We start from the raw sequence: 24,422 nt of genomic DNA on the forward strand, positions 1-24,422 counted from the left end.
AGAAAATCCATTCAGATAATAGTTAAGCTCCCCCCAATTCAAAATAAATTACATAACTTACTCTGTTTTCCTTCTTTGTTTGTCCTCAAAGATGTCATTGAGATTGATGGCCACCTGCCCTAAAAACTTATCCAGGCCCACCAGGGACCTGTGCATAACTATGAGGAAAAGGATGTATTTCTCTGGATTCCCCTGCATTAGCAGCCCAGGTAGCTCAAAAGAGGCCTCTTCCTTCCAGACTGGCTCAAGGGTTTTCTCAGCTACAGAGGTGGAGTACTTTTCCTTTCCCAGCTGAATTATAGTGTATGTGTCATTGGTGCCACTTTTGCCTTTTGGCTTAAGATCTTTGGCTTGGAGCACGGTGACCTGCACATGGGTCGGAAACCACTTTTGGGCTTGCTCGGAGAGCATCATTCTGTCCTTTTTCTCTGCACCAAGTTCACCAGCGCAGGAAGAGCCCCTCCCGCAGGGAGAGCCTGATGTCTTGATCACTGCATCCTAAGGGCACTTAACGGAGGCAGGCAAAATCACAGCTGCCCGACTCCCTCTAGGGCTGAGGTCCAAACGCCTGGCTGGGGCAGCCCAGGGACAAGGCTGCTCTGCAGCGGGGAGGGTGGGGGGTCCCCTTTCCTCTGGAGAAACACAGGGGCCCAGCATCACCTGGCCGCGCCGTCCAGGCCTCGCGTCCGCACCTCCACGCTCCGCCGCGCCCCTCCTCGCCCCGGGACGGGCCCTAGGCAGCGGCGGGCGGCTCCCGGGCCTGCCAGGCAGGGGAGGCCCGGCTGCCAAGGCCCCGGCGGAGGGCGGCGGAGGAATGGAGTGCGCCCCCACGCCCTAATTCTCAGTCTCCGGCCTCCCGCCGGCCTCCTCGCCACCGGGGCGCCCCCCTCCCGCCTCCTCCGCGCCTCCCGCTCGCCCTGCGCGAGTCCGTGCGGGCCCGGCCGGGCTCCTCCTCCCGACCCCGGTAATACGAACCGCCGCCGGCTCGCGCGGCCTCGCTCCCTCTAGCAAACCTCTCCCTCCTCCTCCCCCACACCTCGGCTCCTCCTCTCGGGCGGGCGTGAGGGCGGGGGCCGATCGCCCGGGGCGGGGTGTTGGGGGGGCGGGGGAGCGGAGTGAAACCTGGGGCGGGGGGCCCCGGCTGCCTCGGCGCGAGACGACCGCTTGGCGGGGGCGGCGGGCTGCAGGGCGGCGGGAGCGCGGCTGGACCTCGCCGGGCCGGCGGCTCCTAGCACGAAGCGGGAGGCGGCGGCACTTCCGGGTTGTCCTTCTCCATGTTGGTCTCGAGAATGCAACGGGGCGGGGCCGGGCGGGGCCCGGGGGTCAAGGGTCAGCACCTCCCTGGTTGCCTTGGTGACCGGGGGCGTGCCTCGCGGGAGCCCGGGAGAGCTCAGCGCCGGTATATTGAGTGTTAGTCCTGCTAGTTCGCGCCAACTTGGGGCTTGACACTGCGCTGGGCGCTGGGGACGTGGGGACCTGCAGGAGCTGGCAGTCGGAAGGCGGGGGATGCCTCCGGGAGGCCAATCCAAGAGGAGGCAGCCAAGGCCCGGAGCCTGCCTGGTCTTGGGAGAGACCCATTTTCGATCTTTGGAAGCCGTCTTTGCTGTACCCTGGGTGCCTAGTATCTGGCACCGAGCGGACATCGGATGAATGATGGTAAAATGAATCAGTCACCTTCATAGGCCGAAAACATACTTTTTCCCACCCCCCTTATCCACTTTTCTATTTTTGAAGAGAGAAGGCTGTTGATTGACTGAAATGACATCCCCAACTCAAATGGCAGTAGAGGGAAGCAGATGAAAGACTTCAAAGTGACTCGGGGGTTAATTCATTATATCCCGGGAGGCACTGGGCTGAGTCCGGAAACCTGGCTCTGATCCCACGTCTCCCACCATCAGACTGTATGACCCTGGTCAGGTCATTTCCCCTGTCTGAACCTAGGTTTCTTCGCAAGCAAAACACGTCTCCATCGTGCCTGAAACTCTATGGACTCAACGTCCAAGGACCCCCTGGGCACTCAGTCTGGTAGTCTGCCTAACTTCAGAAGCCAAACCCAGAGGTGATTCTGGTCGTATTCAATGAAGTCGGCTAAGAAAAGCAAACAACCTCCTTCACCAAGGGGGGGATGACAAGTTCCTTACCTGCCCTGAGGGCAAGGCCTGATGGACACTGGTACTGTGTTAAGAGAAAACAAATGGAGATGTGCTAATACTGCATTTTTTCCAAAACCATTCTAACCTAGCAGGAGAAGGGTAGGTAATGACTGATAAGTCAGGAGCCTTGTTTGATGTCCTGACTGCCAGAAATTCCTGTCCAGAGCTCATGATGAGCACTTAGCTTCCTGAGACAAAGAACTTAGATTCTGGGAGCCTGGATTTCCTTGTTCATAAATTGTCCAGAAGATTGCTACTACAGAGTTAGGAGGGCATTAAGAGATAATTCATGGACATTTCCTGGCATAGTATGGAACATAATTCTAAGCCTGCCTTTGTCCCTCTATTTCTCTATTACAGGAGATATTTATATACTACACTTATTGTATTCTTCCCCTGGTGGCTCAAATGGTAAAGAATCTGCCTGCAATGCTGGAGACCTGGGTTTGGTCTCTGAGTCAAGAAGATCCTCTGGAGAAAGGAATGGCTACCCACTCCAGTATTCTTGCCTAGAGAATTCTGTCGACAGAGGAGCCTGGCAGGCTACAGTTTATTGTATTTACTTCTATTTATGTCTTATCTTGCCAAGGCAAGTGGAATCTCTTTGGATTGTCCTGTGTATCGTGGATCATCCCTTCAGAGTGCTTAGCAGGCAATAGACAGTTGTTGAATAACTCAGTGCCTTTCTCCATTTACAAGACTAATTTTGAGAGTAAAACAGTACGCTAGAGGTGCATACATATTTCCAACTCTAAATGACTACAAAAGTGTAAAGTATTATGTTTATTGTTTTCAGGTGAGGCTTGAAATGTTCCCACTTGAGAAGAACATTGTATTCTCCATGTGTTTTTTTTTTTTTCTTCCCTCAGTGTCCCCATGGATAATAGCTGCAGAACTTAAAACTCTTTAAGAAACAAGGTCTTTTCATATTTTTTGAGTGGAGATTTGGGAGAGTCCAATACATTTGTGTCAGAAGAACAACCATACAGTTGAAAAACCTTGGGAGGAGAGGGGATAACATTATATATTATTTAAATCTTGCAGAAAGAAGGTACTGGTTTGAGCCTAAAGAAAGTGAAAGTGAAGTGAAAGTCACTCAGTCATGTCCAACTCTTTGTGACTCCATGGACTGTACTGGAGTGGGTAGCCTTTCCTTTCTCCAGGGGATCTTCCCAACCCAGGGATCGAACCCAGGTCTCCCGCATTGCAGGTGGATTCTTTACCAACTGAGCCACCAGGCAAGCCCTGAGCCTAAAGAACAATACCACAAATCTCAAAGCCTGCTCATGTTGCAGCACATTCTTTCAGGGACCCACTGACACTTGCTGATATCTATAGATTTCATTTATTGGCAACCATAGTTTTTTTGGTACTGCTTACGTGCAGCGACTGGTGAGAGTTCACCATGAAGTAGGCTATCTAAAAAGAGATGTTAGATTAATTTATTGGTGTTTAGTCGCTAAGTCTTGTCCGACTCTTTGCAAACTCATGACCTGTGGGTTGCCAGGCTTTGCCTGTGGGATTTTCCAGGCAAGAATACTTGAGTGGGTTGCCATTTCCTTCTCAAGGGGGTCTTTCTGACCTAGGGATCAAACCCTTGTCTCCTGCACTGGCAGGCGAATTCTTTACCACTAAGCCACCAGAGCAGCCCTAGATTAATTTACCACCAGGATATTCAGGGAACCAAACTACAGATAAATCTTGAATCATCTTGAGTCATCTAAGATGAAAAGACCTGGTTTCAGGTCATTCTGATGAAAGTTAAAATCTAAAAAAGAGGCAGAATTTTCCATCTCTGAGAGACAGTCTATGAAAAAGCCATGTGTGGAAAGCAGAACAAAATCATCATACTGTAAATATTGCATCTGGATTCCAGAGTGGGCAGTTGTTAGCCTTAAAGAAAAATATTCTGAGGAATTTTTAAAGAGTGCATTGGAATAATCAAGGGTGGAATTTCAACCAGGTTGTCTGGGGAGAAGTCAATTGACACCTGAAACTTACAAAAGCAAAACAAACATCATAAAAATAAATTTAAGTTTAGAATTGTTATAAATTGCATTTTTAAAAGTCTTCTCTATTAAAAGCTGTAATTAATTAAGCAATAGGCAACTGATTACAATAGTGAATGTGTGTTTCTAAAGAGCTTAAATTGTTTGGTAAGCTTTATAATGATTACAGACTTGTTTACAAGTATCATTTCATTCATCTGAAATATAGCCATCTCTAGGGTGGAAGTTGGCAGTTATGGTTCACAGCAATGTAGTAACACACTCTAACACAATTCAGGGAATACTTTAAAGGCAACAGCTGAACAACTGGAATTACTAACATCTCTTCCTGTTGCACCTAAGTTTCTTTTGAGTTTTCCCAAAATTTGGCCAGAGCCAAAATTGTTCAGTTTTACTATCTGGCAAGTTCACAAATTATGACTTAATGTTCTGAGCCATAATAAGAAAATAGTTTATTTTTGCCCCAGAGGAAGCAAATAAACAAGCAAATCAAAATGAACTAAAGAGAGTCTTAATTGCATTTGTAAAAGTGATTTCCCATAAGAAAGATTCTTTTCTTTTTTGATTATTTGTATTAAGAGTAAAAACATGTCAGTCGGGTCAAATACATGGTTGGCTCATTGTGAAATATAATGGTAATTATGCAAGATCTGAGATGAAAGTAGTTCTACAAAAATGTTTATTGTCTTACAGTTTAAAGGTACTTTTTACTAATTGAAAGATATACATGAACCATAGTTTAGACAGGGAAAAAGGATTGCATATGTTGTAAGGACAACATAACTTATGAATGGATGAGAGTCACTTTTTAAAGTTATCCTATGACTAATGATATGTCTAGAAATGCTTGGTGAAATTCCAAAATTAAGGGTTTGGGAAAATAACATATCATAAAAGAGGAAAATGCTGAAATTTCTGTTAACAATACAGCTACAATGAATAAGAACTATTTGTTCAGAAAGTACAAATAATACTCTCCAGTAGTGGAGGATTTCATAGATGAAAATATATACTAATGCTGCAGCTTTAATAAAATCCCACAAGGAGACTTATGCTAAACTTCATTGTGAAGATCCCTACCCCTTCTTTGGGCATCAACATCTTTAAAATTGAGACTTAAATATCTATTATAGGACAATTATAGTGCTCTTAGTTTTTAAATAGCACACATATACATTGCATAACGTTTACATTACATAACAGATATTGTTTTTCATGTGGAGGTTCAGAGACACACGGCCACAAGAAGCTTTCCTGATGTATCATTATAGTCTTCAGATACACAAACACACACACATGCTGCAAATATATATACAACACAAATATATATATAAAATTTATACATATATATGTGCATGCTAAGTCGCTTCAGTTGTATCCCACTCTTTGTGACCCTGTGGACTGTAGCCTGCCAGGTTCCTCTGTCCATGGGATTCTCCAGGCAAGAACACTGGAGTAGGTTGCCATGCCCTTCTCCAGGGGATCTTCCTGACCCAGGGTTTGAACCCACTTATGTCTCCTGCATTGATGAGGGAGTTCTTTACCACTAGTGCCACCTGGGAAGCCCTTGTACACACACACAATATGGCAAAACTCAGAATTATGTTAGAGATTTGTACATAGAGAATCTCCACATAATCAGTTGAAAAGTAACTTGCAAAACTGATTTGAAATTATAATTGCTATAAACTAGTATTGGAGTTTTTGGTGATTGTCTTGTTTTCATCACTGATTACTTTGTCTCTGGGATTGGACAGTGTAGGACACAGTTTGTGATGCAGGAGAAGCAGTGTGGTGTGTAGTTGAAAGTGCTCTAGTCAACAGCCTGGGTCTTAATCCCAGGGCTGCCTATTACAAGTTTCATATCTTTAGGGACGTCATTTTCCTTCTTTGGACCTCTGTTTAGTCATTTGTAAAGTAAGAGTCTTTAACAGGAACAACTTAAAGCATTCTCTATCATTTAATAATTCTAAGTAGTCCATCCAGAACACAAGGAGCTAAATTGCATTGTCATTGTCTAATTGAATTTGCTTGGTATACTAAAGCAGATTCCCCTTTTTATGTAATTTATTAATAAAAGATCTTCTAATTTAGCAGAAAAAGATCTCTCTCTCCCAAATGAAATTAATCATTACATAAAGGAAGTAAATATAACTTGTGTTTATAGACCCTGCATGAGGAAATTGACACTAAGAACTCAAGATTTGAAAGAAATTACATAAAGGTGTAAGGGATTTTGAAAAGCCTTAAACTTTTCATTTATAGAAATAAACATAATTTCTATTCATATTACAGGTTTTTCAGACTATGAAGACATGCTGAGAAGGGTCAGAATTGTGGACCAGGATACATATTTGTATGTAAAAATGTTTTATATGGATGCTTTTTAAAATTTCCCCTTCATAGTATCATACTATTATGTTACGCAATTTTTGTTGCCTCATCAAAGTCAACTGAGTGACTTCAGGTTTCCTTGGTGGCTCAAATGGTTAAGAATCAGCCTGCAATGTAGGAGACCCAGGTTCGATGCATGGATTGGGAAGATTTTGCAAATACACAGGTATTTGTCTTCAAGTGGTGATTATCTCATTGTCATGAGCCTTGCTGAAATCTTCCGGAACATGGTTACTTTTCTGGATTTATGTGAAGTTAACAAGGACTGGATCATACTTGATTATTGCTGAAAGGTTTATCAGACTAGCATAAACTTATCATCCTTGTACTTTGTAAACAGCTGATGATATTTTTTCATGACCAGTTAAAATCAAAGATGGAGGATTTTAAAAAGCAAATAAAGGATTAGAATGACAATATTTCTGAAACTAACTTAGGTGTTCCTTTGGAGAGCATTAAACTGGTGAGCAGCTAGCAAAAGCATTTGGTGGGATAATTTTTTCCCCCTTCATAAGATCTAGCGCCCTTTCTCCCTTTCTACTTATTTAATCTATACAAAGCAAAGTAGAAGACTTTAAAAGTAGTGTTATTTTTGTGTGTTTGATATAAAACAGGGTGAAAAGTGTTGCATTTTGAAGGACAGACCCAACACTTCTTGTCCCAAGGTCAGAATTCAAACTATTTCTGCTAAGCAGTTTTCAATCAGCCTGAACAGTATTTTAGTCCATCTGAATGTCTGATAATAAAGGTAGTTTGGGCTTAGAACCAGGTGCTTATCTTTTACATGGTCTGGATTAGGTCACCTTCCAAGCACTTACAGTTTATGATTCAGGGACAGACGGTTTTGAACCTGTATTATAATCATTTTCTCATCATTGAAATGATCTCTGATGATCTATGTAGCCAAAATTAAGCATCAGAGTTAGACAGGGCTTCCTGGTGGCTCAGACAGTAAAGAATCTCTCTGCAATCCAGGAGAACTGGGTTTGATCCCTGGGTTGGATCCCCAAGGTCCCCTGGAGGAGGGCATAGCAACCCACTCCAGTGTTCTTGCCTGGGGAATCCCCATAGACAGAGGAGAGTCCATGGGTTTGCAAAGAGTCAGACACGACTAAGCACACACAGCACAAGGTTAGTTTGGCAATGTAGACTGGAAAGCAATACTTGCTTCCAGAAAGTGAGGCGATAATGGCAGGGGCACTGAATGGAGAAGGGCAATCTGCCTTAGCCAACCAATGGTGTGTGTGACCTTAAGCAACTTAAATTCTTCTTTAGTAAAATAGCAGCCTGTAAATTTCTTCTACTTCCAAACCTGGATCTCAGATTATCTAGAACAGCTTCCCAGTAGACTCAAGTCAGTCTTCTACTGTGGTTGTTGATCAGGCTTATCTAGAAGAATAAGGTATTTAGATTGTGTAATTTGTACTGATAACTATGCTCTTGTAACCTGAGTTCTTAATAAAAATTAAGGATGTTTATTAAGAGAGTAGCACTGAAACATACACATTGCCATATGTAAAATAGATAGCCAATAGGAATTTGCTATATGAGGCAAGGAGCTCAATCCAGTGCTCTGTGACAACCTAGAGGGCTGGAATGGGGTGAAAGGTGGGAGGGGGAGGTTCAAGAGGGAGGGGCCTTATATACACCCATGGCTGATTCATGTCGATGAATTTACACAATGTTGTAAAGCAGTTATCCTCCAATTAAACATAAATTTAAAAAATAAACTAAGGAAGTTTAAAAAAAAGAAACAACTCCTGTCCAAGCTGCAAAGTACATTGCTTGATTTTCTAAGCTCAAGTTTTGACTAAATCATCATTGTAATTTCAGGGTTTTTGTTTCTCTTTGCTTATATACATTTGAACACTAAAGGAATGGGACAAACCAGCTTTGTAAACATGAAGTCTGGAGCATGAGACATCTCAGGAATCAAGGGCTGCAACATTTTCTAAAGCAAGATTTTCTCCAAAGTTCCTGGCATACACTCACTCAGATGGAAACATTTACTCAGCTTTCACTGAGTGCCCATCCCAGGAAAGGTTTTGTCTCCTGGGTGCTAACTACTAGTGTGACCTTTGGAAAATTATGTAAACTCTCTAAATTTAGGCTTCCTCATCTGCAAAAGGAGTTGTTGGGAGGATGAAATGAGGGGTCAGGTAAAGTTCAGGGAAGAACTGGCATACAGGAAATGCTCAAAAGATGTTCACTGCTGTTGGGTTGGTGGTGTAATTCCACTTCTCTTTGCAACAGTTTCCCTGAAATCTGAAGGCAACAGCCGGCAGCACAGTTGTTCTGGACTATTCTTCACTGAGGAGTTAAGGATCTGGAGCTGCAGCTGGTGGGAACTCCCTACCAGGTAAAGAATCCTCCTGCAATTCAGGAGTCTCAGGAGATGTGGGTTCGATCCCTGGGTTGGAAGATCCCCTGGAGAAGGGCATGGCAACCCACTCCAGTATTCTTGCCTGGAGAATCCCATGGACAGAGGAACCTGGCGGGCTACAGTCCATAGGGTCGCAAAGAGTTGGACACGGCTGAAGCGACCTAGCACACACACACAGCTGCAGCAGGAGCCTCACTAGCTCAGTGCGTGAGAGTAAGCCAGTGGAGACCCTGAGTTACTTCCGTTTCAAGCCAAACCCAATGTTATCAGACACTTTTTCCAAATAAAAATAAAATAACTCCTTAATATTCAGACCTTCATTTAATATTTAACATTAACTTTTAAAAGTGTCATTTTAACAACTTAATTAGATTTTGAATTGCAGAAAAATAATGAAGACTCCCTAAATTATGTAACTTCTTTCTCTGCAAGTAGCTGAATTAGAAACTTAATAGATCATGTACCAGATAGTATTTTAATATATTAGATTTTTACTTAGAATTGTGATCAATTTAAAAACAAAAGCATGGCATCCTTTGGTACACCTAGTAACATAAACATTCAGTGACTGATCAGTGTTTTCAAAGTTCCACATACCACTCTAATTTTAAGTATATTATCTCTATATTAGGGCCTCTCCAGTGGCTCATCAGTAAGGATTCTGCCTGTAATGTAGGAGACTTGGGTTTGACCCCTGGGTCAGGAATATCCCCTGGAGAAGGAAATGGCAACTCACTCCAATATTCTTGCCTGGAGAATTCCATGGACAGAGGGGCCTGGTGGGCTACAGTCCATGGAGCCACAGAGTCAGACATGACTGAGTGACTAACACTTTTAATTTCTAATATTCTTGCCTGGAGAATCCTATGCACAGAGGAACCTGGTGGGCTAAAGTCCATAGGGTTTCAAAGATTTGGACACAACTGTGTGACTGAGCATTCATGCATCTCTATATTGATAATAATAATAGCCACTATTGGCTGATTGCTTACTTTCTGCTAAATTCTTTAACATCACATACTCATTTAATTTGAAAGAGATAAAGCTACAACCAACATAAACATCAATCACCTTTTTTTTTCCCTATCCCATCACAAAGAAGAAGCAAGGTTGTAAGGGAGACTGTTCTCTCAGGCACTGCTCATATCAGGATGAGACAGAACACTTGGAAACCAAATTCTTCATATCCTTAGAACAACTCTTGTACTTCAATTGGCTTTAAGCATTATCGTAGCATCCTTGACACAATCCCAGAGCCTAACACTGCGTTAGTGAAAGCACAGAGGCAAGCAAAAGAATCAATCTATTTTGTAACACCTGGCATACTCTCTGAAGCAGCAGCCTTTACTGTGGTGTTTGTCATCCATAAACTGCAGGAGATGAGATTTCCCTGGCGGTCCAGGTTAAAACCTCTGCACTTCCACTGCAGGGGATGTGGGTTTGATCTCTGGTCCAGGAACTAAGATCTCCACAGCCCTCTCGGGCATAGCCGCCCCCCACCCCCCAAAAAAAGGTATGCATAAACTGCAGAGGGATCAACATGTATCAGTGAACCCATCCATTGGGGAAAAAGTCACTTTTGACATCACTTCTGCTTTCATAACCCAATGGTGGGAAGTTGTTGGGTTTTCATTCATAAAACTAAGGTTCACATACCACCTTAATCCACTAATTATGTTTGTTAGACATTTGCCAGAGAGTAAACTGCAGCAGTGTATGGAAAACCATGCTGTAAACTGTAAAGAATTTTATAAATATGAAATTTTATACTTGTGTACCTACTAGCATTTTAGCATCAATAGTTAGATGAGTTGGACAGTTTGAGACCCAAGAAAATTCTACCTTACCATCATTCAAATTAAGTTCAACTCAATTAAATTTATAAAGTAATGAATAAATAACTTAGCCACATGGATAAATGTATGTGATGGGTCAAATATATTGACAGAATATACTGTATTTGGAAAGACTAAATATAAATGTATTGTGGAATGAAAACCCCCATACCCTCTTGGAAAAACACACCTTAACAGACCCTTGTGGCTGTAGGGTTGATAATACATTAATACCATCTTCCATGCTTCTCATTCTTAGTTATACAGAGTCCCTTTGAGACTTTCCTCCTAGTTTGAGGAAGAGCCAGGCTTACAAAGCTAAGGTCCAGCATCAACTTTGCCATGTCAAAGTAACCAGTAAGGGAAGAGGTAACAAAAGCCATGGTTTATGCAGTAAATAAAAAATATTGGAAGAACACAATTGGTGAAAGAATTAGACTGGACAAAGATTTTACTGGTCAGGGAGAAGGGAAAACAAATAAAAATACTTGCACAGAAGGTCAAGCTTGTTGGATATTTTTTAATGCCTCTGTGACATTTCTCTTCTCTCCCTTGTTGAGCATGAGTATTGGGCATATTGTTGATAAAACTTTCAGACCAAAAGTAGTTGTTTTCCAGGAAGGTCCTTGAAAATGAGCTGGGTATTAGAGCTCCCCAATCCCTTGCACCATGCTGCCTTGGAGCAGCAGCGTAGCAAGAGAACATCAGATCTTGTGGCCTCTAGACAGAGAAGATCCGAGGTAACCCCCTAAGCCTCTTGTTATCAGAGAGGCACCAGAAAATCTCTTGAGAATTTCATCTTCTCTAGAGAGGTGAGAAAATGACGAAGAAACCACTGGTAGACCTAAATGATCATCCAAGTCATGATTGGAAAGGTTTGGAGCACGTGGACCAAAGATCAGGAACTAACAATGATGGTGTACTCAGCTGCTCAGCTGTGTCCGACTCTTTGGGACCCTGTGGACTGTAGCCCGCTGGGTTCCTCTGTCCATGGGATTCTCCAGGCAAGAATACTGGAGTGGATTGCCATTTCCTCCTCCAAGGGATTGTCCCAACCCAGGGATTGAAGGGGTTGCATCTCACCCCTTGTCTTCTCAAGGTTTTGCATCTTCCATTATTCTTTCTCCCTCCTTCATCCTCAGCTATTTTCTTCTCTACTGGATCAAGTCTTGGCAATATCCATATTCTCTAATATCTCTCATATTATAACAACAATTGCTCAGAAAGTATATTGGTATACCCCAGGGGCTGGGGTGGGAGGGGGATTGGGACAGGACAAAGTTTCAGTTTGGGAAAGTGAAAAATTCAGGAGATGGATGATGGTAGTGGCCAAACAATGTGAATGTACGTAGTGCCACTTAACTATATAGTTACTATGCTTAAAAGAGTATGTTTTATGTTATGTGACTTTTACCACAATAGAAAACATTAAGAAAAAAAAAGCAAACAAATGAAGCAACAACAATGGCTAATTTGACCTTGTGTCCCCTCCAGGTACTACCCCACTTTTCTATTTCTTTTTGGAGAAAAACTTCCTGAAAGACTTGTCGCAGCTTGCTCTTTCTCCTATCTTCTCTTGAACCATGCTCCAATCAGATTTTTGTCTTTCCCACTCTACATGTATATGTTGCCGGGGTCAATTTTCAGTGCTCATCTTAAGCTAATTAGCAACATTTGGTACAGTTAATCACATAGCTTTCCTTCATTAGATAAAATTCAATGTTCAAATCTGGAAACAAAGACATCTTAAAGGAAGACCAAGGTTCAGAACAGTGGCTTACTCTGTTGTAATATTGGGTGTATTACAGGTTAATGTCATTGTGCCATTCGATGATTAGTAATGAAAATATAAACCAAGTCTAATTTGCAGGACTCATCTAGTGTATTTTTCATTTATATTTAAAATATGTTTTATATCCACCTGTTAAAGGAAGGGGGACTCCTTCCAGGGCCCAAAACTGGGCTCTTGTCTAACACTAGGAAATGAATTGTCCGCAGAGACACATGTGCTGACAAAGCAAGAGATTTTATTGGGAAAGGGCACCCGGGTGGAGAGCAGGAGCGTAAGGGAACCCAGGAGAACTGCTCTGTCACATGGCTTGCAGTCTCGGGTTTTATGGCGATGGGATTAGTTTCCGGGTTGTCCTTAGCCAATCGTTCAGACTCAGAGTCCTTCCTGGTGGCGCACGCGTTGTTCAGCCAAGATGGATGCCAGAGAGAAGGATTCTGGGAGGTGGTCGGATAGGTGGTGTCTCCTTTTGACCTTTCCCGAACTCTGCTGCTTGGTGGAGGCTTATTAGTTCCCTGTTCCTTACTAGGACCTCCTGTCGTAAAACAGCTCATGCAAATGGTTACTATGGTGCCTGGCCATGGTGGGCGGTTTCACACCCACAGCTCCCATCACAAAAGTTGTTAATCACCTTACACTAGGTGTGTCTCTGAAAAGCATGAGTAGTAAGAGAACTCTTATTTAGTAGCTCTAACAGGGAACTTCGGAGAAGGCAATGGCACCCCACTCCAGCACTCTTGCCTGGAAAATTCTGTGGACGGAGGAGCCTGGTGGGCTGCAGTCCATGGGTCGCGAAGAGTCAGACACGACTGAGTGTCTTCACTTTCCCTTTTCACTTTCCTGCATTGGAGAAGGAAATGGCAGCCCACTCCAGTGTTCTTGCCTGGAGAATCCCAGGGACGGGGGAGTCGTGGGCTGCCGTCTATGGGGTCGCACAGAGTCGGACACAACTGAAGCGACTCAGCAGCAGCAGCAGCAGCAACAGGGGACTTGGAGCTTGGACTTCAGGGATGAATATCTCTGTGTGTGTGTGTGTGTGTGTGTGTGTGTGTGTGTGTGAGTCACTCAGTCGTGTCCAACTCTTTGTGACTCTTAGCCCGCCAGGCTCCTCTGTCCATGGAATTCTCCAGGCAAGAATACTGGAGTGGGTTTACATTTCCTTCTCCAGGGGATCCTCCTGACCCAGGGATCAAACCCTGGTCTCCTGCATTGCAGGCAGATTCTTTGCCATCCGAGCCACCAGGGAAGCCCATTAATATCTGTATTCTTGCACTTTCTCTAGTTTGGTGTGATGTTAAGCATCTCATAGGCCCAAGTCAACTTTTCTTGAGGCAGGGCATATCAGAGTAGCTCTGACGCTATTCCTGACGCTATTCTCCAATTTATTGATGGAAGGAGAGAGCTAGTGGGCCCCACAGTCTGTATAGGATTTCCACTTTATTAGGGATATAGGCAGAGCCAGTCCTCTTGGACTAGGCTGTTGTAGGCAGCTACAGTGAATGACATATAAAACATTAAAATACAGACATTAAAGACTTTTGGTGTGGTTCAAATTTCAGGGTCAAGCTTCATTTAGGAACAAAAATCATTTTACCTCTCAGCTTAAATGAAATAAAGTGTTCAAAATCACTAAATATATGCTCTTGTCATGTCAATGTTGTATGATTGAAGCACATATTATTCCAAGTATTTATTTCTATATTCTATTAATGTTTGTAGATTTTTTCTTTCAATTGTTAAACTAATAATGACTGCAAATTATAATTGCTAATATTCTCTAGAGTAGAAAGCTTTCAAATCACTTCCCAGCATTAATACCTTTAAAAAAAAAAAACTGAGTTGCATTTGGAATTTCCTGGATTCTTCTATTTGTCATGCAAATATTCAGTTCTGCTCTTTTTATGATAATATGAAATAAAGTAGTTTCTCATAGTAACATTGTAAATCATTTGCTTTCTATTACATACAGCTGGTTTTGTTACTGTAATGATTTTCTATGAGTGCACATTGCAGAATGCATAAGATGCAATGTGATATTCTTTTATTTAGAATTTATACGTAATTATTATTTGCCCAGAAATAATGAGACATTTGGAAATACAGTAATTTATTGTAATGCATTTTCTTTTTAATATGTATCTATAATGAGGAAAAAAATATCTTAATTTCTGAAAATGAGATGCCATCTCTTTTTGTTGTAGAGACCAGAGTTTTCATCTCACTGAAAATTCAGAATCAAAATCAAAAACAGCTGAGGTAGTTACTCGGGTGCCTTCCTTCAGCTTATTCAAAAGAATATAGGATGAACGGTAAGAATTAAGTAAACCACAAATTATTTTGGAGTGTCTGGTTTGCATTATAAATAAATTTTTCACTGCTGGTTGTTTTTTCAAAAATATCGCCTGTATTTTTGATATTCATTCCTGTGATCTAATGTAAACTATGTCCTACCAGTTTAATGTATTGTTTGTTCATGATTACATTTTTTATTACACTCATATGCTATAAATATTTCTCACTCTGCTCTTCTGGCTCTTCCCCAAATACCAATAGTCTTTAAGACATGTTGGGAAAAGTGTTATTAAGAGAGCAGTCCTCCTTTTGCGTTGGCACATACCAATTTCACACCTTGAATAGAGTCTAACCACATCAACAACAAAGTATTGATTTTTAAGACATGGAATTAAAGATTATTTATTAAAAGGAAACAGCAACAAAAAGTCAAAATAGAGTGTCACTGTGCCAATCTGGCATCAGAAGTTTCTTCCTTATTGGTCTGGACAAGAATTTTTAAATACTTGGTGGTAAATTTGTATTAGTTTGTACTTTGAGAAAATCAGTGTAGGTTAGTGTTTGGTTTTGAAGTCTAAATACTTGCAAACCTTGAAATGGTAAATTTATATAATATTCCCATATTTCATTCTTAATTACAAAGGTAGTATCACCCTTCACAATGCATCACATATGATAAGGAAGAAAGAAGACTTCTAGTCATTATCTGTGGGCCACATATTTTAAAAGGGTGTTTAATTCTCACTACAACGTTCTGTTTCATTCTCATTTTCTTGGTAGTTCTGTGGCTCCACATGAAGAAGCAGAAAGTTTATGAGAGGGGGCAGTGCACCAAGAAAGATTTGGGGAGGCAGGTATGATGGAGAAGACTGTCTTCTTGGAGAAGGACATCAGTGACGGAGGGGCCAGCATGATGCCGACTGTGCCCAGAGAAAGCCACGAGCACCCTCTGCGTGGGGTCACCTTGTTGGTGGATGTAGGCACACATGGAACCAGCCAGAGCAGCAACGTGAGAAAAACCTCTCCACGCAACCAGCCAGTGACCAGTTAGCTACCTTCCTCCTCCCAGAGGTGTTAGTCCTTCCAAGGGGGAAGGGGCATCCCGAACCATGTCTCCTCCCCCTCTTGCCTTACTCCCATTTAGAAGGAAGGACATTAAGTAGAGTTCCCTGTGCTATACGGTATGTTCTCATTAGTAACCTATTTTATGCATAGTATCCATAGTGTATATGCGTCAGTCCTAATCTCCCAATTCCTCCCTACCCCCCCACCCTTTCCCCCTCGGTGTCCATAGGTTTGTTCTCTATATCTGTGTCTCTATCTCTGCTTTGCAAATAAGATCATCTAAAGGAAGGCCAACCCACCTCTCACTCCCAGGTTCCTTAAGCCACACAGCTGGGTGAGGGAAGGTTGGGTGAGTGCTTTGAAGAAGATATAAATTGGACTTTATAAACTAGATCACATAGACTTGGGTTTTAATTCCAGACTGGCCAGAATATTATGAGAGCTGCTGAAGTTATTCTGAAGGGATGTGTTGGCCATTAACTTCTTTAAAAGCCACCAGAAAACCTATCGATCAAGCCAAGAGAAGTTTATTGAATCTACTGCAATAAGAGAACAGACAAGAGTACTGGAGTGAGTTGCTCCAGGGGAATCCTCCCAACCCAGGAATCGAACCTGGGTCTCCCCCATTGCAGGCAGATTCTTTACCGTCCTAGCCACCAGGGAAGCCCAATAGAGAATACCACCTTGATAAAGTCTCAAAGGAGTGCCTCAAAGCGGGGCAGTTGGGAAAGGGCCTAAGGCTCTGGGCTGGTAACACTGGGGCAAGTGCTGCAAGGCAGGAATAGCAGTCTGTTTAAGGGCAGGCTGTTCATGATGTATCAGCTTTGGCTAAGTGCAAATAAAGGCTCCCATCTCACAATGAGCAAGTAGCTAGTCTTGATCAGTAAGCTATTTTGTTTACTCTTGTCGTTCAGAATGGGTTTATGGTGTAATCTTCCCAAACAAGTCTTTTCTGGACCAAACAGCCAAGTGATTTTGCTTGATCTTGGTAATATTTAACACAGAGACAGGATATTTTCCCTGGCTTATTAAACAGATAAGACATTACAAGCTTTCCAATGAGGAAGAGAAACTTTCCCAAAGTAATGTTAAAAGCAGTGGTTGGATTAGCATAAATCCATTTCATGTGTATGCCCTACTCTGTTGAGATTTTGGAATAAGTCAGTTATACTTTATTATTATCCTTATTTGCAATTATAATCTAAACTTGTCCAAGATCACAAAATGAAACAGTGGAAGAGTCAGGATTCAAATCCAGGTCTGTGTAAGAACCCTCTGGCTGAGAGATTTGTTCCCTCCTCCCCTCCCACCCCCACTGACTACCTGGATTGGTACTCTCTGACCTTAGAAGTCTTTCATCCCCACCCCCCACTCGGCACTGTACCATACTATCTCTAATGAAGGTAGAGCTAAGCCATTTTTCTTAGCAGAGCTACATTATAACTTTCTTTTTTCCTTTAGTGCTTAAAAAAAGAATATGTCCTTGGCAGGTCACATGTTGGAACATCCTTATGTGCTGTCTTGCCTAGTCCCTTATTTCTGTCTTTTCTCTTTAATAACATTGCAGAAAGCTGAAGCTGCTTCTTTTACTTCTTTGATATCTTCCAGCACTTATAGGGTGCTGAGCATAGATTGGGCTTTCCAGGTGACACTGGTGGTAAAGAACCCTCCTGCCAATGCGGGAGACAAAAGAGACGTGGGTTCAGTCCCTGGGTTGGGATGATTTCCTGGAGGAGGGCATGGCAACCCACTCCAGTATTCTTGCCTGGAGAATCCCATGGACAGAGGAGCCTGGTGGGCCTCAGTCCATAGGGTCGCAAAGAGTCCAACATGACTGAAGTGACTTACCATGCACACAAGCATAGACTAGGAACACAATTCTACATTGAATGGACTTGAAATGTTTACCACTCCTTGGGTAATCATATCTCCACTACAGGGTTGTAGCTACTATTTAAAACACAGTTGCTCTGCCAAATATTTGTTGTGAAGAATAAGCAAATATTTCCCAAAATGTTCAGGCAAGCACATTACCACTGTAAACAGATTTTTCACTGGGAAGTTTTTCTCTTACATTCAAAATCTTTAAAAAACAAAGTCTCAGTGTCTCATCTGCATCAGAAATAAAGATAAAACTACAAACACATTTGTAAAACAAAGACCAACTGGCATTTCAGCTCCAAAACACAGGGTGGAATTTGTTCTCCATTTGTTAATCAAACATGGTCTCTTCAGCCCCTGCCCTGTGGGACCAAGGGAGCAACTCTTGACACGGTGGCGCTTGTCCCCCAAATGTGCTAAACAAAACAAGCAAAATAAACCCTGTTATAGGACTGATGTTGACGCTGAAACTCCAATACTTTGGCCACCTGATGCCAAGAACTGACTCATTGGAAAAGACCTTGATGCTGGGAAAGATTGAAGGTGGGAGGAGAAGGGGACGACAGAGGATGAGGTGGTTGGATGGCATCACCGACTCGATGGACATGAGTTTGGGTAAACTCCAGGAGTTGGTGATGGACAGGGAGGCCTGGCATGCTGCAGTCCATGGGGTCGCAAAGAGTCAGACACGACTGAGCGACTAAACTGAACTGAACTGATAGGAAGTGGGGTGAGGATGGAAAAATGTGTGTGTGTGTGTGTGTGTGTGTGTGTGTGTGTGTGCTGGGGTGGGTGGGTGGTGGTGGTGGAGGTACTTCTTGCCCTGAGAACATTCTTCAGAAGCTGTAGCCTTTCAATGCTCCTCACCTGCCCTTCCTCACCTCCACAGATTACCTTCAGACCTTCTGGCTGAGCTTTTACTGTTTAGGGTTGCCACAAAGATTCTTATCAGTTGATTTTTTTTTTACCTGACTTAAAAAACATGCAGCCTGGGACCTTATGCTACGTTGTTTCTGGAGGGTCAGTGTCATCTAGGGCCAGCCGGAGATCCAACCATTTTCGCGAAAATACTTGCTTTCCGTTAGATTTTGAATTGTTACAAGATGAAGGAAATCAGCACATGGGCGCCAGAGGTCACTGAGTGCTTTTGATGGTTTATTTTGAAGTTTAGTGACGCAGACTGTCCTGTCAGCATTTTAATGGTGCTCACGCACTGTTTCTTCTCTGAGCAGGCAGCGAGGTAGTTAGAAGTGGTCCTTAACCACGAGGAACGGATAGTGCGTCCACCCAGTGAAAAACGTCAAAACAAAGGGGCCATGTGCATCTCAGACTCTGAGAAACCATTTGTTCTGTTTCCAGTGAAGATCAACCAGCAGAGCAGAGTGGAAAACTGGGCAATTTTTTCAGATCCAAAAGCTTTGATTTCAAATTACCTAGAAAATATATGGGTTGCCTTTTTGTGGCGGTGTCAACACTGAAGCAATTGTTGGAGTCATTTAGCAAACAGCTTTAATTATCTATTTTGTTAAGTGATCAGACTTAGCAACAAATGCAGGGAATTCAGAAAAAAAAAAATCCATTCTTCCATGAGGGTAATTTGATGCAGAAACAGGCTGTTTTTATCTGACAGGTGACACATACTCCCCTGCTTCGGAGAGAAAACACATTCCCTCTCTGTCTCTCTGCTTCTTACTTCTTGTCTCTTCTTTGGTTTTTACGTCTCTCCACCTACCGTCTACTTCCTGTACAAATTCATTGTTTTACTGCTCTGAGTTCAAAATGCTTGGAGTTGTATAGACAAAACATTTCACGGTTTGATAAAGAAATTGCCCTTTTTAGACAAGGCCATGTTCAAGTTACTGCCTACAGCGTCATTATGGTTTCTTACACATTTCCCTCTTTGGAGCCTCTCATTTCAAACGACACCCTTTTAACCAGAAAAAGAAACTAAAATGACTTGCCCTGAGTGGGCTTTGAGGAAGGGCCTTTTCTCACAAGACCCTCGTGAGGCCACATGAATGTCACAAAGGCTTTTCAGGTAAGGGGTCTGACACTGTCTAGATACAGAAGCTCTGCAGAGAAATTTTTCTCGAAGCATTTTTGGGCTAGGAGGGAACGAACACCCCACCCTGATCCTGAAGAATGTCACCTGCTCCTCAGCTTTTATCTTTGTTTGGTTTTCAGGGAGTTGGCCTCGGACTTGATAACGGGTCCCGTGCGTGTCCTGTGACCAGACCTTCTTGTACCTGATCCCCGTGTTTTGCCTTCTCATTGCCCACCCTCTCCTTTGTCTCCTTGCTCTGACCTTGGTTAATTAACCTCATTAGCTCAGGCGACACACACCTCTAGCGGAGGCCAGCTGTACCCTTCAGGCACACGGCTGCCCCCTCCCGATGCGGCCGCTGTGAGCCCAGGCCCAGCTAACCCAGAACAGACACCTTCACTTGGTTAGCGTCTTCCCTTAGGGAGCCAGAGTTGAGTTCAAGCAGGTTAAAGCATTACATTTGTAAATTTGTAAAGGATCAAGTTGTGAGAAGGAGGGCAATCTTGTTCTTTGAGACTTTATTAGCCAGTAAATGCAATATGATACATTTATAGGAGCGAAGACCCAGATTTTCTGAACTTCGCTGAGCCAGAAAGATGTGTTTTATTTCACAGAGTTTATGGAAGAACTGCAGCGCAGGTATGTTTTTACAAGACATGACACTGACTTGAGGTAATCATAAAGTAAAAATGGAAAATGACTACCTTCAGGTCTAAGTATAATTTATATACGAATTCACCCGATCAAGTGCAAAGACCCCAAGCCAGATGTTTTTAATTTTTGCTTTAATTTTTAAGCTCTTTAGTTGCTTTCTTGATGTAAAAAAAGTTGAATTAACTTTTATAGAATTATTGCTTACAAGCTGGTATCATAGTAGAATGTACTGACTATGGCAACAAACATTCCTATCAGTAAAAAGTGGCATGAGGTCATGTGACAAAATAGATCAGAACACTTTACAGCTTGTTATCACTTTTCTAAGGAAACAGAGCTACTGAACCTTTTAGATGGAGAAGCTGAACATGGGCAAGAATAGCTTTACAGATGATCCCAAAATTCTAGAGCTATGTGAATGACACAGGTCTTCTTTGATATTGTTGTTTTTTTTATTATGTATTCTTGCTATTTTCCCATACTAGTTTAGTCTTTTCATGGCTTCTGAAAACTAAATGTTCTCAAGGGATTGTTGTTCAGTCACCAAGTCATGTCTGACTCTTTGTGACCCCAAGGACTGCAGCATGCCAGGCTTCCTTGTCCACTATCTCCTGGAGTTTTCTTAGATACATGTCCATTGAGTCAGTGATATTATTTAACCTTCTCATCCTCTGCTGACCTTTTCTCCTTTTGCCTTCAATCTTTCCCAGCATAAGGGTCTTTTCCAATGAGTTGACTCTTTGCATCAGGTGGCCAAAGTATTGGAGCTTCAGCTTTAGCAGCAGTCATTCCAATGAATATTCAGGGTTATTTCCTTTAGGATTGGCTGATTTTATCTCCTTGCCAACCAAGGGACTCTCAAGAGCCTTTTCAAGGGGAAAACTTACAAATTTTAAGACCAGCATATGCTAAGTTGCTCAGTCATGTCTGACTCTTTGTGACTCTATGGACTGTAGCCTACCAGCCTCCACTGTCCATGGGATTCTCCAGGCAAGAATATTGGAGTGGGTTGCCATTTCATCCTCCAGGGGATCTTCCTGACCCATGGATCGAACCCATGTCCCCTTCTGTTCCTGCCTTGCAGGCTGATATTTTACAGTTGAGCCACTGGGGAAGCCCAGATAGATAGATGGTTACCCTTAATTTCAGATCTCTTGTTTATCATTTATATGCTGGAAAATTAGCTGACTTAGCAAGAAGTTTGCAAGGAAAGCCATAAACTTAGGTACTTAACTTAAAATGTTTGGTTATTAAAATGCTTTTTCCATTTGGAAAAAGTGGTAGCACTTCATTTATTTCTACTTTTATTGTGCATTCATAGTGCACATGGAATAAATCATGTCACACAAAACAAACGGTGAGTTTGATCACCCCTGTACTCAAGTCCCACTCAAAGAGGGTGTGGTCAAGAGTTGGAGGTATGTTCCTTCCAGTCCCTTCTGTGTGTTTCATACATATATGTACATATCTCTCTATATATATCTTGTTTATATACAAAAAATCAACACATATGACAAACAGCTGCTGCTGCTGCTAAGTCACATCAGTCGTGTCCGACTCTGCGACTCCATAGACGGCAGCCCACCAGGCTCCTCTGTCCCTGGGATTCTCCAGGCAAGAACACTGGAGTGGGTTGCATTGCCTTGTCTGACAAACTTAGAGTATTAAAAAGCAAATACATCACTTTGCCAACAAAAGTCTATATAGTCAAAGCTATGGTTTTTTCAGTAGTCATGAATGGATGTGAAAGTGTGTCCATAAAGAAGGCTGAGTGCTAAAGAACTGATGCTTTCAAATTGTGGTGCTGGAGAAGACTCTTGAGAGTCCCCTGGACTGCAAGGAGATCCAACCAATCAATCCTAAAGAAATCAACCCCAAATATTCATTGCAATGACTGTTGCTGAAGCTGAAGCTCCAATAATTTGGCCACCTGATGCAAAGAGCCAACTCACTGGAAAAGACCCTGATGCTGGGAAAGATTGAAGACAAAAAGAGGAGGCAGAGGATTAGATGGTTCGATAGCATTACAGACTCAATGGACATGAATTTGAGCAAACTCTGGAAGACAGGGAAGGAAAGGGGAACCTGGCGTGCTGCAGTCCATGGGGTGGCAAAGTGTCAGACTTGACTTAGTGACTAAATAACAACAAAATATATACAAAATACCTCAGTTTTTTTTTTTTTTTTAATTCCATATGTCATGGAGCTCTTTTTAGGCAGGGTACACAAAAGTCAAATTTTTAAAGTTTATTGGTTTCATAGGACTTCATAGCATTAATCTAGCATGAATCAGTTCTCTATTATAGCATATTATTGTTATTTTCAGTATATTACTGTTATAAAATTCTACAATGAATATCCTTGTGAATTGCTTTTGAAAAAGTGGGAGTATTTCTTTAGGATAGTTTCCCAGAAATGAAATTGCTGGGTCAAATAGTAAGCCTTTTTAAAATTTTATGGGTTTTCTAAACAGCCTTCCAAAAAACCTTATCTTTTCAATAAAATGTATGAGTGTCTGTTTTCTCACCTCCTTAAAAGCCCTTGAGATTGCAAATCTTTTTTTTTAATCTGCCAATTGTGTGAATGAGCATTTATATTTTATTATTGTTTTGATAATTTACTTAAATATAAGGGCAATTTAGCATCTATTTATTTACTATATATCTTCTTTGTGAATTGCTTATTTGGATTTTGTCCATCTTTCTTTGGGATTTTTAATTTTTCTGCAGAGATTTGTTGAAGTTTTTATGTATTTTCGATTTAATTTTCTCTCTGTTAAATTTTTGCAAATATTTTTTACTAATACGTTGCTTTTCTTTTTATTTTTTTACTTTATTTCTGGATACATGTTGGAGCATATAAAACTATTGCTAATACTTAAACATTTTAAGAAATCAGTTACCTAACATATATCTATCCAGTTCCACATTCAGTTCAGTCGCTCAGTTGTGTCCGACTCTCTGTGACCCCATGAATCGCAGCATGCCAGGCCTCCCTGTCCACCACCAACTCCTGGAATCTACCCAAACTCATGCCCATCGAGTCGGTGATGCCATCCAACTATCTCATCCTCTGTAGTCCCCTTCTCCTCCTGCCCCCAATCCCTCCCAGCATCAGGGTCTTTTCCAATGAGTCAGCTCTTCATGTGAGGTGGCCAAAGTATTGGAGTTTCAGCTTCAGCATCAGTCCGTCCAGTGAACACCCAGGGATGATCTCCTTTAGGATGGACTGGTTGGATCTCCTTGCAGTCCAAAGGACTCTCAAGAGTCTTCTCCAATACCACAGTTCAAAAGCATCAATTTTTCAGCACTCACCTTTCTTTATAGTCCAACTCTCACATCCATACATGACCACTGGAAAAACCATAGCCTTGACTAGACGGACCTTTGTTGGCAAAATAATGTCTCTGCTTTTTAATATGCTATCTAGGTTGGTCATAACTTTCCTTCCAAGGAGTAAGCATCTTTTAATTTCATGGCTGCAGTCACCATCTGCAGTGATTTTGGAGCCCCCAAAAATGAAGTTTGACACTGTTTCCACTGTCTTCCCATCTATTTCCCATGAAGTGATGGGACCAGTTGCCATGATCTTAGTTTTCTGAATGTTGAGCTTTAAGCCAACTTTTTCACTGTCTTCTTTCACTTTCATCAAGAGGCTTTTTAGTTCCTCTTCACTTTCTGCCATAAGGGTGGTGTCATCTGCATATCTGAGGTTATCGATATTTCTCCTGGCAATCTTGATTCCAGCTTGTGCTTCATCCAGCCCAGTGTTTCTCATGATGTACTCTGCATATAAGTTAAATAAGCAGGGTGACAATATACAGCCTTGACGTACTCCTTTTCCTATTTAGAACCAGTCTGTTGTTCCATGTCCAATTCTAACTGTTGCTTCCTGACCTGCATATAGGTTTCTCAAGAGGCAGG

At 42.1% G+C, this 24,422-nt stretch overlaps 1 protein-coding gene and 1 long non-coding RNA gene across 2 annotated transcripts in view; one reads left to right on the forward strand and one right to left on the reverse strand.

Annotated features, from left to right (window-relative positions):
- RAB11FIP2 (RAB11 family interacting protein 2) overlaps positions 1 to 1,291 on the reverse strand; it is a 42,964-nt gene extending 41,673 nt beyond the window's left edge. Inside the window, exon 1 of the mRNA XM_020894442.2 lies at positions 62 to 1,291. Coding sequence (XP_020750101.1) covers positions 62 to 414 — 353 coding nt within the window. The 5' untranslated portion in view covers positions 415 to 1,291. The remainder of the gene's footprint in view (positions 1 to 61) is intronic.
- A 53-nt stretch (positions 1,292 to 1,344) lies between these two features.
- LOC110137789 (uncharacterized) lies at positions 1,345 to 16,789 on the forward strand. The gene is made up of 5 exons (XR_002314022.2): positions 1,345 to 1,656; positions 6,458 to 6,518; positions 8,810 to 8,915; positions 14,765 to 14,872; positions 15,636 to 16,789. It is a non-coding gene; the product is annotated as an uncharacterized lncRNA (long non-coding RNA).
- Positions 16,790 to 24,422: the final 7,633 nt, after the last annotated feature.

The sequence above is a fragment of the Odocoileus virginianus genome, chromosome 7 (assembly GCF_023699985.2).
Source record: "Odocoileus virginianus isolate 20LAN1187 ecotype Illinois chromosome 7, Ovbor_1.2, whole genome shotgun sequence".
NCBI classification, from domain to species: Eukaryota; Metazoa; Chordata; class Mammalia; order Artiodactyla; family Cervidae; genus Odocoileus; species Odocoileus virginianus.